Raw genomic sequence first — 11,588 nt, 5'->3', positions numbered from 1 at the left:
AGACACCGTAAAAGGATGAGAGAAGAGAGAAAGGAAAGACGACGGGAGTACAACAGAGCACGAAAGCAACACATTCAATACCCGGATGTAATCAACTCTTCTCACGCGCTACAGGGGGCAGCCCCGGTGCTACACCGGAGTAAAAGTTGCCGTGTGAATACCCCTTTTCATGCAGGCTCAGCACCATATAGGTTACCATACAGTGGTAGTCTTTGGCCCCCTTGACTTTTTTACCTTTTGCCACCTTTCAGGCTTAGACATAAAAATTTTTATATCTTTGTTTGAAACCTGGAAGGTGGAAAAAGGTCAACATACTTTGGCAAGCCACTGTACTTTTCTAGCTGATCCACAAGTAAAGCACTCTTATTTCCGGATGAATTTAGATTAAAAACTAGTATCTTATAATTAGCTTTATAGTTGGAAAGATTTAAATGTTGATTTAAAAGGCACAATTTACACTTAAATACTGAATACTATGTACTGCATTTTAAAAGCAAAATTATTTCAGAGGAAAAGCGTACCATGTTTATCAAAAAGAACCAGTTGGGTTTACAAAGGATTTATTGACAAATGGAGCAGATTGGAATCAGGGCCGGCGATCTCCACAGGACTGTTAGCTAAACTCAGTTGTCGGTGGGCTCAAGTGAGAAGCAATGAAATCATAGAAGCTGTTGTGGGACAACTGGAGGCTGATGTTTGCGCTGTTCAGAGAAGACGCTCCCTCACTCTGGGCCTTCTCGTGAAAGGATTGGAAGATCAGCGGGACCACCTGTGTTAGCACAGGGAAGGACTTTTTGGAGCGCTTGTCTGCATGAAAGAGGATTGACTGCACATGATGTAAGTCGAGCCTCACCTGGACAACAATAAGCTTCTTCTCCAGCGGTTTTCCATCTGGAAACATCTCTCCGAAACACATTGTGATGGTATAGTTAGGAGAGCTTCCCCTGTTTTCTTTGAACTGTTTTAGTTCTGAAACAAATGTAAATTAAAAAAAGGTAACAGTTCACTGTGTACTATTCTGTAAGGTTACTTGGTTTTAGGTAATTATGCCCACCATGAACAAACTTCTGAACGTTAAAAAGCTCCACAATAGTGTTTTTGGGTAATTTTCTCGGGTGCGCTCGAGCCATGCCGGACTTATCGGTGCTGGCAAACACATGGCAAGTGTCCTGCCTGATGCCGTAAATGCCAGACTCGTGGACTTCGAGGAGGAGACCTCTCTGGATGCTGTTCAGGATGCGATTGGTGTACTCAATCTGGCGGAAGGACAGTTGAGGTTAGGAAACAACTATGGGCCACCTTTGTGCTTGGCCTTCAAGTATTAGGACACAGGCACTGTTGACTTTGCCTATTTCTCCCAACACAACAGATTCAAAATATAAAAACACACGACTGAAGTGTACACTGACAGTTTCACAAAAATAAGGCTTTTACAATACCATACAGCAACTACAGCCATTTTTATGGATCGTACTGTACATCAAATATCCAGTGATCCAATGTATTTGCGCATGGCATAATTAAAACACAATTCCAAATAATCAATGAATGCACCCATAACTGTTAAATAGTTCACACCAAAGGACTTTTTTATGCTTCCCTCTCTACTTTTTTTTTAACTACTGATTGGACTACTGATAGACCACTTAAACTGCTGCTTTTTATCGACTCAATGCTAAGTAGCAACCCGAGTCTTTTTTCCCCACTTGTTTTGAAGTTGGACAAAAAAGGACTGGACCTGATCATTTATCCTCATATGAGACAGTTGTTCAAATACTTTTGAGCCCTGGAAATGGAAGCGTTCAACATAAAATGGATGAAAATTGCACAAAACTAGATTTTTTTTTTCCTTGCGAACATTTTTATCATTAATTTTGATCACTACAAAAGATGTTTTGGAACTTAAGTATCCTACATTTGTTTCCCCCATCCAAGGTGAACTCATTCAATCAGATATGAGTCTACAATTCAGTCCCACTTGTTTTATTTCGAATTTGAATGGTGCATTGAGTGTGGATTGATTCCACATCAGCTGCAAATACACTGTTAAGGACTCATCCCGTATTTCTCTGCAGTAGTACTTATAAAATCAGTTCTGTTACCGTAGGCCATTTTAGACTGTGTCTGTTGAGTGTGGCAAGGCACCTGTTTGTGGTCCAGCAGGCCTTCAGTGGTGGGGAAGCAGAGAGGATAAGAGTTGTTCTCACAGGGCCCTTGTAGGTAGTGCAGTTGGAGGCGGTCTGTGTTCACTATAGTCTTTAACATTTGTCTATTTCTGTAGTGGATGGAGACCTCCAAGTCAGTACTCCAAGACTGAGACAGATATGGATTTACTGGGAAAAGAAAAGATCAAGTTTGAATCATACAGAACCAGATCATGTTACAAGATGCAAGTAACTAATGTGAGGTCCAGCCTCTCCTCTTCGAGTGAGGGTGAGAAGCTCGGTGATCAGAAGGGGCCAAGAGTAGTGCCTCTTGCGCATGGAAAGTAGCCAGACAAAGTGGCTTAGGCATCTGGATAGAATGCTTCATGGACGCCTCCCTGGTGAGGTCTTTGGGTATATCTCACAGGAGGGAGGCCCTGAGGATGTCCCGGAGAAACTGTCTCTTAGCTGGCCTGAGAAGGCCTTAAGGATCCTCCCGGAGGAGCATAACGAAGTGGCTGGGGTGAGGGAAGTCTGGTCTTGCCCGCTTAAGATGCTGCCCCTATGACCTGACCCCATATTAAGCCGAAGGTGGATGGATGAACATCAAGGGTCATTACACACATTTAGATGAAGGAAAATGTCATTGTCAGAAGGTGAGGTGAGAGTCCATTTTAGTACTGGCCATCAATGTAGTATTTCGCGTACAGAGCTAATTATTCAACTCAAACGTAACAAAATGTCTTGTTTCAGCATCCATTGTGAGTCAACAGTGTTTACCCGCACACAAGGAAGAAACTGCTCACCTTGTTGAAGATGAGTGGCATTCTCAGCTATTGCAGCAGCAGAACTGTTTCTCTGCACAGCTGGATGTTGAAAATATTCTGTTAGGTGCCCATCAGAGAGAGAAGAAATTACATTTTAATGAGGAACATTTGTAAGAGGGAGAAAGGTTAACTTTCCTGAAGTAAATGGGATATACCTGATGGATGGCTGCCAAGCTCAAAAGCATTGTTAGCAAATTGTTGCTGTTTGGAGAGAAAAAAACAGCATTGAAGTTGTTATGAGAACTCCGGAACACCCATTACCACAGACATCAGTAGTGGAAATGCACCTCTGAGGGAGCTCTGTAGAGGTCTACATTCAAATCTGACTCCTCCCATGGGGTTTGTATATTTTGCATACTTTCTTCTCTGTCTGCAAATGAATGAAAAACAACAACAAATGACAGTAACATGACTTGCTTGCTTTGACAGGAGTTCTGGATTAAGTCAAAACTGCCTTACTCGGAGTGTTGATGATCTCATAGACTTTATGAGGGTCTGCGGTCTTGGAGTTATCTTCGATCAGTCTGAAGTGCGGCGGGTGGTTGTTCAGGTTACAGCGAAAATTTGTTTTCCATCTGGCCTTATCATTTGGGAAAGTGATGATTTTACCACTCACAACCGCCCATGCCTGTGAACCACACAGTCGCATCTTGTTCAGTGGAGTACAATCTTATCAGTTTGAAGTGAACCCTCATTCACTTTTACTGTGCCATGCATGTTAGTTCCTCAACTCTGCATATTAATGTAAATATACCGTATCACTCAGTAATTCTCAACTGGTGGGTTCGGACCCAAAATTGGGTGGCAGACAGCAAAGGGGGGAAAAAAAAAAAAAGATTTTGTGAAGAATTTGTCGTCTGAGTTTGTCAGAACAGCACAGAGGCGCACCAAGTGCAGACAACGAACCTACACTATTGGATAAGCGTCAGGAAATGTTACTCACTTCCGCTCTAGTCACAAGCTGCTCTGTAAACAAACACAATGCAGCTCAGCCGTTGGCTAGCAGATGCATAGGTAGCAATATTCTTTTGCCGTTATGACAGTCAAAGTCATATGAAACGGCATTTAAAAAGTTAACACACTGTCCATGGATGGATGGATGGATATGTTGAGGAAAAAAAGTGCTATTGTTCTTAACGTCTATAAAAGTGCATTGCGACATTGCAGCAATAGGAAGATGCGGGGCCCAGGTGACACAGTTGAGAACCACTGGGGTACTGTATATGTTTTGAAACACACTTATTTAGTCCAGTTTTTTGTGTAGTTGGTTCGAATGTTCTAGATTATGCTAGAAATTCGTATATTTTTAGATTGGTGCAAATAAACGAACTGCTTTATTTTGACAAGATTTAACAAGACAAGCAAAATCGCCCAATGTTGAACTCAATTTTGTCACATTCTAAAGCCATTTACAGCTCAAAGATTCAACAAATTTGGGTTTTAAATGGTGTTAAACTTCAACTTTAGACTTAACTGTACATTTAATTTAAAAAAAAAACGTTTGTTTTTTTTTTTTTTTTGCTCAATTAAAACCTCATTCAATATTGGACCTTAGAAAATGGTAAATCAGTGTGCCAGGTAACATGGTGTTACAACATGATGGAGGGAGTCAGACCTACATGAAATATTTTAGTGTCAACATCTGTGCAGTCCCTTTTGGAGTTGTGCTTCCAGGGAATTCGGATCTTGTTTGGAGCGACGAAGCGCAGACCCTCGTACTGGCCCGCCTGCACTTGCTCAATGAGCCAGCTGGCAAACGGTGGCTTGTGAGAGCTGAGAGGAAACATGTTGGATTACTCATCGCTCTTGTTTTGCTGCATTCAGGAAGAAATATTCTATCAGCCTGGTGGGAGACTTTAGCGGTTAACGAATAGCTGAATATACCGACAGACACTGGAAGCTTGAGAGGGGACTAACCTACCACACAATCACACGCTGTGCACCCGCAAGCAAAAGGGGTAATGGCAGGAAATCTTACCGGTGCATTTCTTGGCAGTTGTTCCTTCCTTTAGCAGAGTTTTTTTTCTGATTCTTTCCAGCACTTAGCGAGATTTTATACACACCCTCACACACATCATCGCGTGTCTCCTCCTCCGTGGGAGGGCACCTCTTCCTGTGGTATTCCCTGCTTCAGAAGGTGCGTTTCATTCAAGGCCAAGCAGGAAATGCCGATTTCACATGGCACTATAATCAAGCAGGAGGCTGCAAACCAGTTTTTTTTTCTTCAGATTTTCTTATTCCATGTGTACTTTCGTTATTGGGAGAAAATGAAAGTTGTCCAGGAAGTATGATGTCAGCTCTTGAATCATCCTTCCGTCCGTATTTTATCAGCGGTCTCAACCAGTTGAAGTGTTGAGACCCAACATACTGTATTCCAAATATTATATTTGTCCCCTGAGGGATAATTATAGTGACACAGGACCTAGTTCAAAGTTGACTTTGACATTTCCCATTCTCCTTAATTGAGAGACACAATGAGCTATAAAAACCTGTTGAATCTGCCTTACTTTACTTTGTGTTAAAACCTGACAGGTTTAATAACACAATAGGATGGATGGCTAAACAAAAACAAAAGGATTCGCTGGTCTACGGTAATGTGGTGCAAATAAAAGCTAATAATACATCATAAATCTGTTTCTGTGACCGCATCTCTAAAGTGTAATCGAGACCCGCTCTGTGACATGAGCTCTCGTCCACCTGTTCTGACTTTTAGTGAAGGTTTTGCTCACCAAAATATTGAAGAGGAAACCACTCATGGATTTAGATTTAAATGTGTCATCTCGAAATGAGGTGTCCTAATCCACAGCAGGGGACTTTTGGCATCAGGACCCTGCAGGTGTGCGATTGTACTCTATGAGTGAGTATTAATAACTGGTAAATGGGGGCGACCAGCTTTATGATGTACTTAATCTTCACAACAACTACTACCCAGGGTGATTCCCCTTATTTATCGCACCACGGTGTTTCCACACCTCTGAGTGGAACGCAATATTTGCAAAAATCGAGTTGGTTTTCACTTTTTATTGGTGGCTTTTCTGTATTGCTACCCACACCTCCGCAACAGTCCAGACGATTTTGGCCACAGTATTTGCTTAAGATTTATCCTATTTTTCTTTAGAAACATACAAAGTTGAGATACCAGTAATACAGAAGTGATACATAGCCAATGTGCACACTTCCCCATTCCAGCTATGCGGAGTCGACCTATCTCCTGTTGAGACCGCAGGTCTCAAATTTTAGTCAGACCTCTGTCTACGGTACGTATATCGGATAGCTGCTCTAGCAAATGCAGGATAAACTGAAAAATCCGCTGTCATCAGCTCATGATGACACACGTGCAGCTACACAGACTGTTGAGGGAAAATAAAATTTTCTTAATATAATTGACTTCAATATATTTTAACATGATGCTTGAGAGTTGCTCAAAGAATGAACTGGTGATACTGATGTTCATTTTAATCTGTGGAGGAAGAGTCAATCTACTCAACCAACCATGTCAACGCTGTTTGAAACCATTTGTAATAACCTGTTCTGAAAAAAATACCCACTAGATTTCAGAAAATCAACTTTGAAGTATCTTCGCAGCAACTTTATCGGCAGTTGTCAGACCTGTTTGATGACATTCCAGACTGCTGCTGAACAGTGGAAAATTTTCCACCTTGGAAATTTCAATGATCCAAGCTCAAGATTTGAATGATCTAACGTAAATGGGGAATTTCCAACTGCCCAGCAATAGTATGAAATGTCATGACAGCCTACTGGTATTGTGTTGTTGAATTCTTGTTGGTTCTGGTCATGTGTAACATTTTTTTTTGTTTTTGTCCTTGTGTTGCTATTCTGTAATGCCTCGACTGCATTTCTTAGGGTTTTAATTCCCATGACTCTTCTCTTCATGTGTCCTCGCTTCCCCCCCCCACAAAGACCCCGACAAGATGCTTGACTTAATGGAGACGTGAAAGGCCGTGTGTCATGATTAGCAAACTACTTTGTGATGGTTTCTGCTCATTAATGGTAGGTTATCTTGCTAAAGAAGAGGCGGCGCATGCCCATGCTCAACAGCAATCCTCTGGTTTTAAGAAGACTTATTATGTAATATTTACTACCAGCCGTTAGTTTTGAGTAATGCTGTCTGTCATTATTGTTTGTAATGACCTCTTTCAGTGCCTGAGCTGAAATTTTTTTCCTGTCATGCCATGTTGCCTTATCCAACCCTGATGATGACATTTTATTTTGCACCTTTGTAACCGTTAATATGACGCAGCCAGGGATTTTTTTTTTTTTTTTTTACTGTAATGCATCTTAACGACTGTATTGTTGATCCTCCTCCAACTTTCCCTCGTGTTCACGCTTGCTAACTACTGTACACCTACGCTCGCACACGTTTCTTGCATTCTCCCTCCCCCATTAACAGCACATGTCACGCAAGGTTATTGTTTGGAACTTTGATACTTCAGGCAGTGCTGTTCTTGTTACTTTTAACTATGAGTGTGTTTGTAAAGCTTTTCTTGCTGTGATATGTGTGTTGTGTTTTTGAAGTGAAAGTCCACTTGTTCCACTTTTGCAAGATTGTCGTATTCAAATGGAGAAGTCCCATAGACCACTGTTTTCCATGATTTTAATCAAAAAAAAAAGAAGAAACTTTGCATAAACTGTCATTGTAAGTGTAGAGAGTAAACAGGGGCTTCCCTTCTGTTGACACTGGCAGCCATAAAAGCTTTTGGGCGTGACCTTTGTTGTTTTGTCATGGAACTGTAACACTAAGCACCATCCAAAATAGAAGTAATGCCAAATTCTCGATAGACTCAGGATTTTTTTTCTGTTGTGCGGAAATCCATTTAGCACAATTCATTTATCGTATTTCTTTTTTCCCCAAAACTATTGAGTTTTGCAGGTGTATACAACTGTATCAAAGCATTAATAAAGTGTACAAAGTTGAGATTTTCTTTTTCGGAAAAATAAGTGGTCATTGAAGTAATGCCACATAGCAAAGTGGCTTGCGTAAAAATAGTATTCGGGCAAAAAAGAAAAAAAAATTAAATGGAAATAAATTGTCACCTGGTAGGACCCCCTGTATTTTGACATTCCAAAAATCTCAACACCACCAAACAACAATGTCACAAAAAGGACATTTTCTGATACGATGATCACTAAGTGTGAACTAGTGGCCTTGAACAGGTTGGCACACAGGTGAAATGTACCTTCTGCCATCTAGTGGAATAACATGTCATTGTTAAGATAAGAAATCCTTTATTTGTCTCACAATGGAGAAATTCCCAATTTACAGCAGCAAAATTATGAAAGGGTGAAGTAGAAGAAAAAAAGTGTGTGTGTGTGAGTGTGTGTGTGTGTGTGTGTGTGTGTGTGTATAATATATATATAGACTGAGGCATTTAATTGACTGAGACATACATCAACATCACTACAGTATCTATAATAGGTTACATTAACCTTTATACAACAGGTATGCCGCAGGAAATTCTGAAAATAATGTTAAGGTAACAACACTTGATGATCTCTCACGGCACACTAACGTGCTGTCCTTTGTGAGGTCAAGATGGGCAGCACAGTGAGCAAGGCTGTGTCACAGCTCGGTTTTTTTACACGGGCGTCCTTCCACATTGCAAAAACATGCATATTTGTTTGAAGTCTCTCTAAAAATAAACACAATAAAGTGGAAGGAAATTGAAGGATGTCACTCACGTTTGGGGAGAAACACAGAACAATCATGGCGCAACAGGGGCAAGGGGATACTATAGCATCTGCAGTTATTATTTTCTGTATTTTATTTTATATTATTTATGTATATAATTACGTTTAAAAACATTTAGCCGTTCACAACTAGCCATTCTGTTGTAATCCAATCCCTGCTACCATGTTTGTGCTGCACCTGAGGGTACTGGAGTGTGTGTGTGTGTGTGTGTGTGTGTGTGTGTGTGTGTGTGTGTGTGTGTGTGTGTGTGTGTATGTGTGTGTGTGTGTGTGTGTGTGTGTGTGTGTGTGTGTGTGTGTGTGTGTGTGTGTGTGTGTGTCACTTGTAGTGAGCTTCACTGCTGGAAAGTTCTTTATCCTAATTCAGGTGAAATATAGGCCCACGTTTACATTGGACAAACGTGTGCAGATCATTGAAAAACGGCAATCCCTGAATAAAGAAAGTGGAGTGAATTGAATCCATTATTTTATTTCCAACTCGCATATCGGTCAAGCCTCCCCCAAGTACCAGGAGAGAAAAAAATCTTGGTGCCGTGCCTGGACCAGAAGCTGAATTGGTTGCAATTACTAATATATACCACAAGGGAGCGTAATTATCACATTTTTTTCCGACAGTGATTGCATCGCTGAGTCTTCCAAAAAAGAGAAGACATTGCGAATCTATTAGCTGTACCCGAACAAACCCAAGTGCTTTTTCCCCCCTCCACTTTTTTAAAGCATGGTGCACATTTTAAAACTACAAGTTGAATTCTCTTGTTAATGAACTGTCCACTCTGTGATGGTGCTGAAATGCCTCCGTGCACCTGCAGTTCCATTTGTGATCTGAACTCTGCGTGCGGTTTTAACACCACGCAGCAATGTCTTTCGATTCAACAGGGGCGAACGCAACAGAGTGCCCATAGCCTGCATGTCATAAACACAATGTTTACTTTGGAATGAATCGCGTCCTCGCGCCACTTGTCTAATTGCCAATTACTGTGCACAGAGACACGCTTAGCATCTATTTGGCCGCGTAAAGCTGTAGCCTGGATACAGCACCGAGCGTCTTGGTATTTGTGATCGTAAAGAGCCAAAGGAGAGCGATGGTGGGGGCGAGGACTTATAATTTGAAGACTTGCCAGGGGTACATTGTCAAATTCAAAAGGCATTTCAAAGAGTCCAACCATTCACTTTTTTCATTCTCCCCTTTTTTCCAGTCTTTTCTGTCTCACCCCCCCCCCAACCCTCCACCTCTCGCCCCTCGAGCTCCCTGCTTTCTTCTCGCACGGTTGCAGGCCGTTTGAATGGACCAATGGGCCTTCAAGTTGGAGACATTGGAATGCAAATGAGGTCAGCGCGTGCTCGGGGCCCAGTGAAAGCTCAGATTGTTTATTGAGCTCCCGGAGCCACGCGCCTGGCCCGAGGGAGCCGGCCCGCGGAAGAATCACACAGCGGGGGCGGGGCCTCGCCACGGAGCGTGCGAGGAGGGGGTGGGTGCTTGGGTGGAGTGTGCGTCAGGGCGCGTGTTGAAAAAGAGGAGTGCTGCCAAAGTTTGGGTCACATAGGCTGGTGAAGAACAGCAGTCAAGAGAGATTTGAACCACAGTCGGCCACCACACGGTCCCCCCACACGAAGGACCCGAGAGCCAAGCGTCACCGCATCCATCACGGGAGCTGTCACAAACATGGCAACCATCACCACCACGCAGACCGCCTTCGCCTTCGCGCTCACTGAGAGACGCTCCGGCTTGAGCGTGCACGCTCCGGCGCAGGATTGCTCGCTCCCGACCGCGCACGAGCAGAACCGAAGCAACAAGGTGCTGAAGAGACAGCGCTCCAACTCGCCCGAGCTGCTGCGCTGCAAGCGGCGCCTGAGTTTCAACGGCCTGGGCTACTCCATCCCTCAGCAGCAGCCCGTGGCTGTGGCCCGGCGGAACGAACGGGAGCGGAACCGGGTCAAGCAGGTCAACATGGGTTTCCAGACGCTTCGCCAGCACGTGCCCAACGGGGCCGCCAACAAGAAGATGAGCAAAGTGGAGACTCTGCGCTCAGCGGTGGAGTACATCCGAGCTTTGCAGCAGCTTTTAGACGAGCACGACGCGGTGTCGGCGGCGTTTCAGTGCGGACTGCCCTCGCCCACGCTTTCCAACACCTACTCGGCCGACCCGGAGTCGCCCCACTCCACGTACTCGTCCGATGAGCCTCTGAGCTCCGAGGAGCAGGAGTTGTTGGACTTCACCACCTGGTTCGACCGGTATTGACGCAGCACCACACGGCGGCGCCCGTGCGTAAAAGCGAGCCGGTGCGTGGCCCGCACCGGAGACACGGCAGTTTCGAAGAGTGTTGTGACCGCCCGCCCTCACCTGACTCTGCGAGCAAAGCAGCCAAGCAATAATGACAGCGTTTGAGGGAGTGAAGGAGTGAAGGGGTTGGACTGTGTCATGTTGACGCGCTGAAGTAAATACTGTTGAATAAGTGCAATTAGGCGACGCTCAGACACACGCACACACACGCACACGTACAAACTCAAATTCAGCCACAACCGTCCTCAAATGACTTAAGATGGACAAACATGTACATTTCTTTCTTGTCATTCATTGTAACATGAAGACCTATTTTTGTACACTGAAAATTGTGACTGACTGATGGGCTAAGTTTTATCAGCAATATCAAGGCTACTACCTGGGACGAATTGTAGTTCATTTCCCTTTTTTATATCAATCTATCTAAAAATAGGAGGCGATAAGGAGATCTCTTTTGATGTATGCACTTGTTCTCCACTTCATGTAGCCTCCAAATGTACATATTTGATTTTAACAGATATATTTGTGTAAAACGAGTTTTATAAATAAAATAATCTATTTATATTACATGCTTGTGTGTGTGTGTGTGTGTGTGTGTGTGTGTCTGTGTCTGTGTGTGTGTGTGTG

The 11,588-nt window shown here is 43.3% G+C and overlaps 2 protein-coding genes and 1 long non-coding RNA gene across 4 annotated transcripts; 2 read left to right on the top strand and 1 right to left on the bottom strand.

The window, feature by feature from the left end:
- Window positions 1–543: 543 nt before the first annotated feature.
- Window positions 544–5,066, bottom strand: irf7 (interferon regulatory factor 7). 2 transcript variants are annotated; one of them, XM_019894290.1, is made up of 10 exons: window positions 4,950–5,066; window positions 4,591–4,744; window positions 3,431–3,599; window positions 3,259–3,341; window positions 3,127–3,172; window positions 2,951–3,028; window positions 2,146–2,333; window positions 1,055–1,256; window positions 854–969; window positions 544–769 (listed from the first exon to the last, which is right to left on the bottom strand). In XM_019894290.1, exons 1-10 carry the CDS (start codon window positions 4,955–4,957, stop codon window positions 614–616), a joined length of 1,200 nt encoding a protein of 399 aa, XP_019749849.1. In that variant the 5' UTR covers window positions 4,958–5,066; the 3' UTR covers window positions 544–613. The 2 variants fall into 2 exon arrangements, with proteins under 2 accessions (XP_019749849.1, XP_019749848.1); XM_019894289.1 differs by having other exon boundaries at window positions 4,591–4,785; window positions 4,950–5,015.
- A 160-nt stretch (window positions 5,067–5,226) lies between these two features.
- LOC109530496 (uncharacterized) lies at window positions 5,227–7,587 on the top strand. Its single transcript, XR_002171018.1, has 2 exons — window positions 5,227–5,828; window positions 6,893–7,587. It is a non-coding gene; the product is annotated as an uncharacterized LOC109530496 (long non-coding RNA).
- Window positions 7,588–9,909: 2,322 nt separating this feature from the next.
- ascl1b (achaete-scute family bHLH transcription factor 1b) lies at window positions 9,910–11,530 on the top strand. The gene has a single exon (XM_019893930.1). The coding sequence runs from the start codon at window positions 10,344–10,346 to the stop codon at window positions 10,917–10,919; it is 576 nt and encodes a 191-aa protein (XP_019749489.1). The 5' UTR covers window positions 9,910–10,343; the 3' UTR covers window positions 10,920–11,530.
- The last annotated feature ends 58 nt before the right edge of the window (window positions 11,531–11,588 follow it).

The sequence above is a fragment of the Hippocampus comes genome, unplaced genomic scaffold (genome assembly GCF_001891065.2).
Source record: "Hippocampus comes isolate QL1 unplaced genomic scaffold, H_comes_QL1_v1.1 scaffold104, whole genome shotgun sequence".
Lineage (NCBI taxonomy): Eukaryota > Metazoa > Chordata > Actinopteri > Syngnathiformes > Syngnathidae > Hippocampus > Hippocampus comes.
This window is presented reverse-complemented; position numbering and strand designations above follow the sequence as displayed.

What these genes read in the sequence shown, in the direction of transcription:
- ascl1b (XM_019893930.1), top strand. Translation starts at nt 10,344, where the DNA reads ATGGCAACCATCACCACCACGCAGACCGCCTTCGCCTTCGCGCTCACT.
- irf7 (XM_019894289.1), bottom strand. Translation starts at nt 4,758, where the DNA reads ATGTTTCCTCTCAGCTCTCACAAGCCACCGTTTGCCAGCTGGCTCATT. An exon ending in TCTACAGAGCTCCCTCAGAG is followed by an intron (nt 3,173 to 3,258) that starts GTGCATTTCCAC and finishes CTCTCCAAACAG; the next exon opens with CAACAATTTGCTAACAATGC. An exon ending in AGAAGCTTATTGTTGTCCAG is followed by an intron (nt 770 to 853) that starts GTGAGGCTCGAC and finishes GTGCTAACACAG; the next exon opens with GTGGTCCCGCTGATCTTCCA.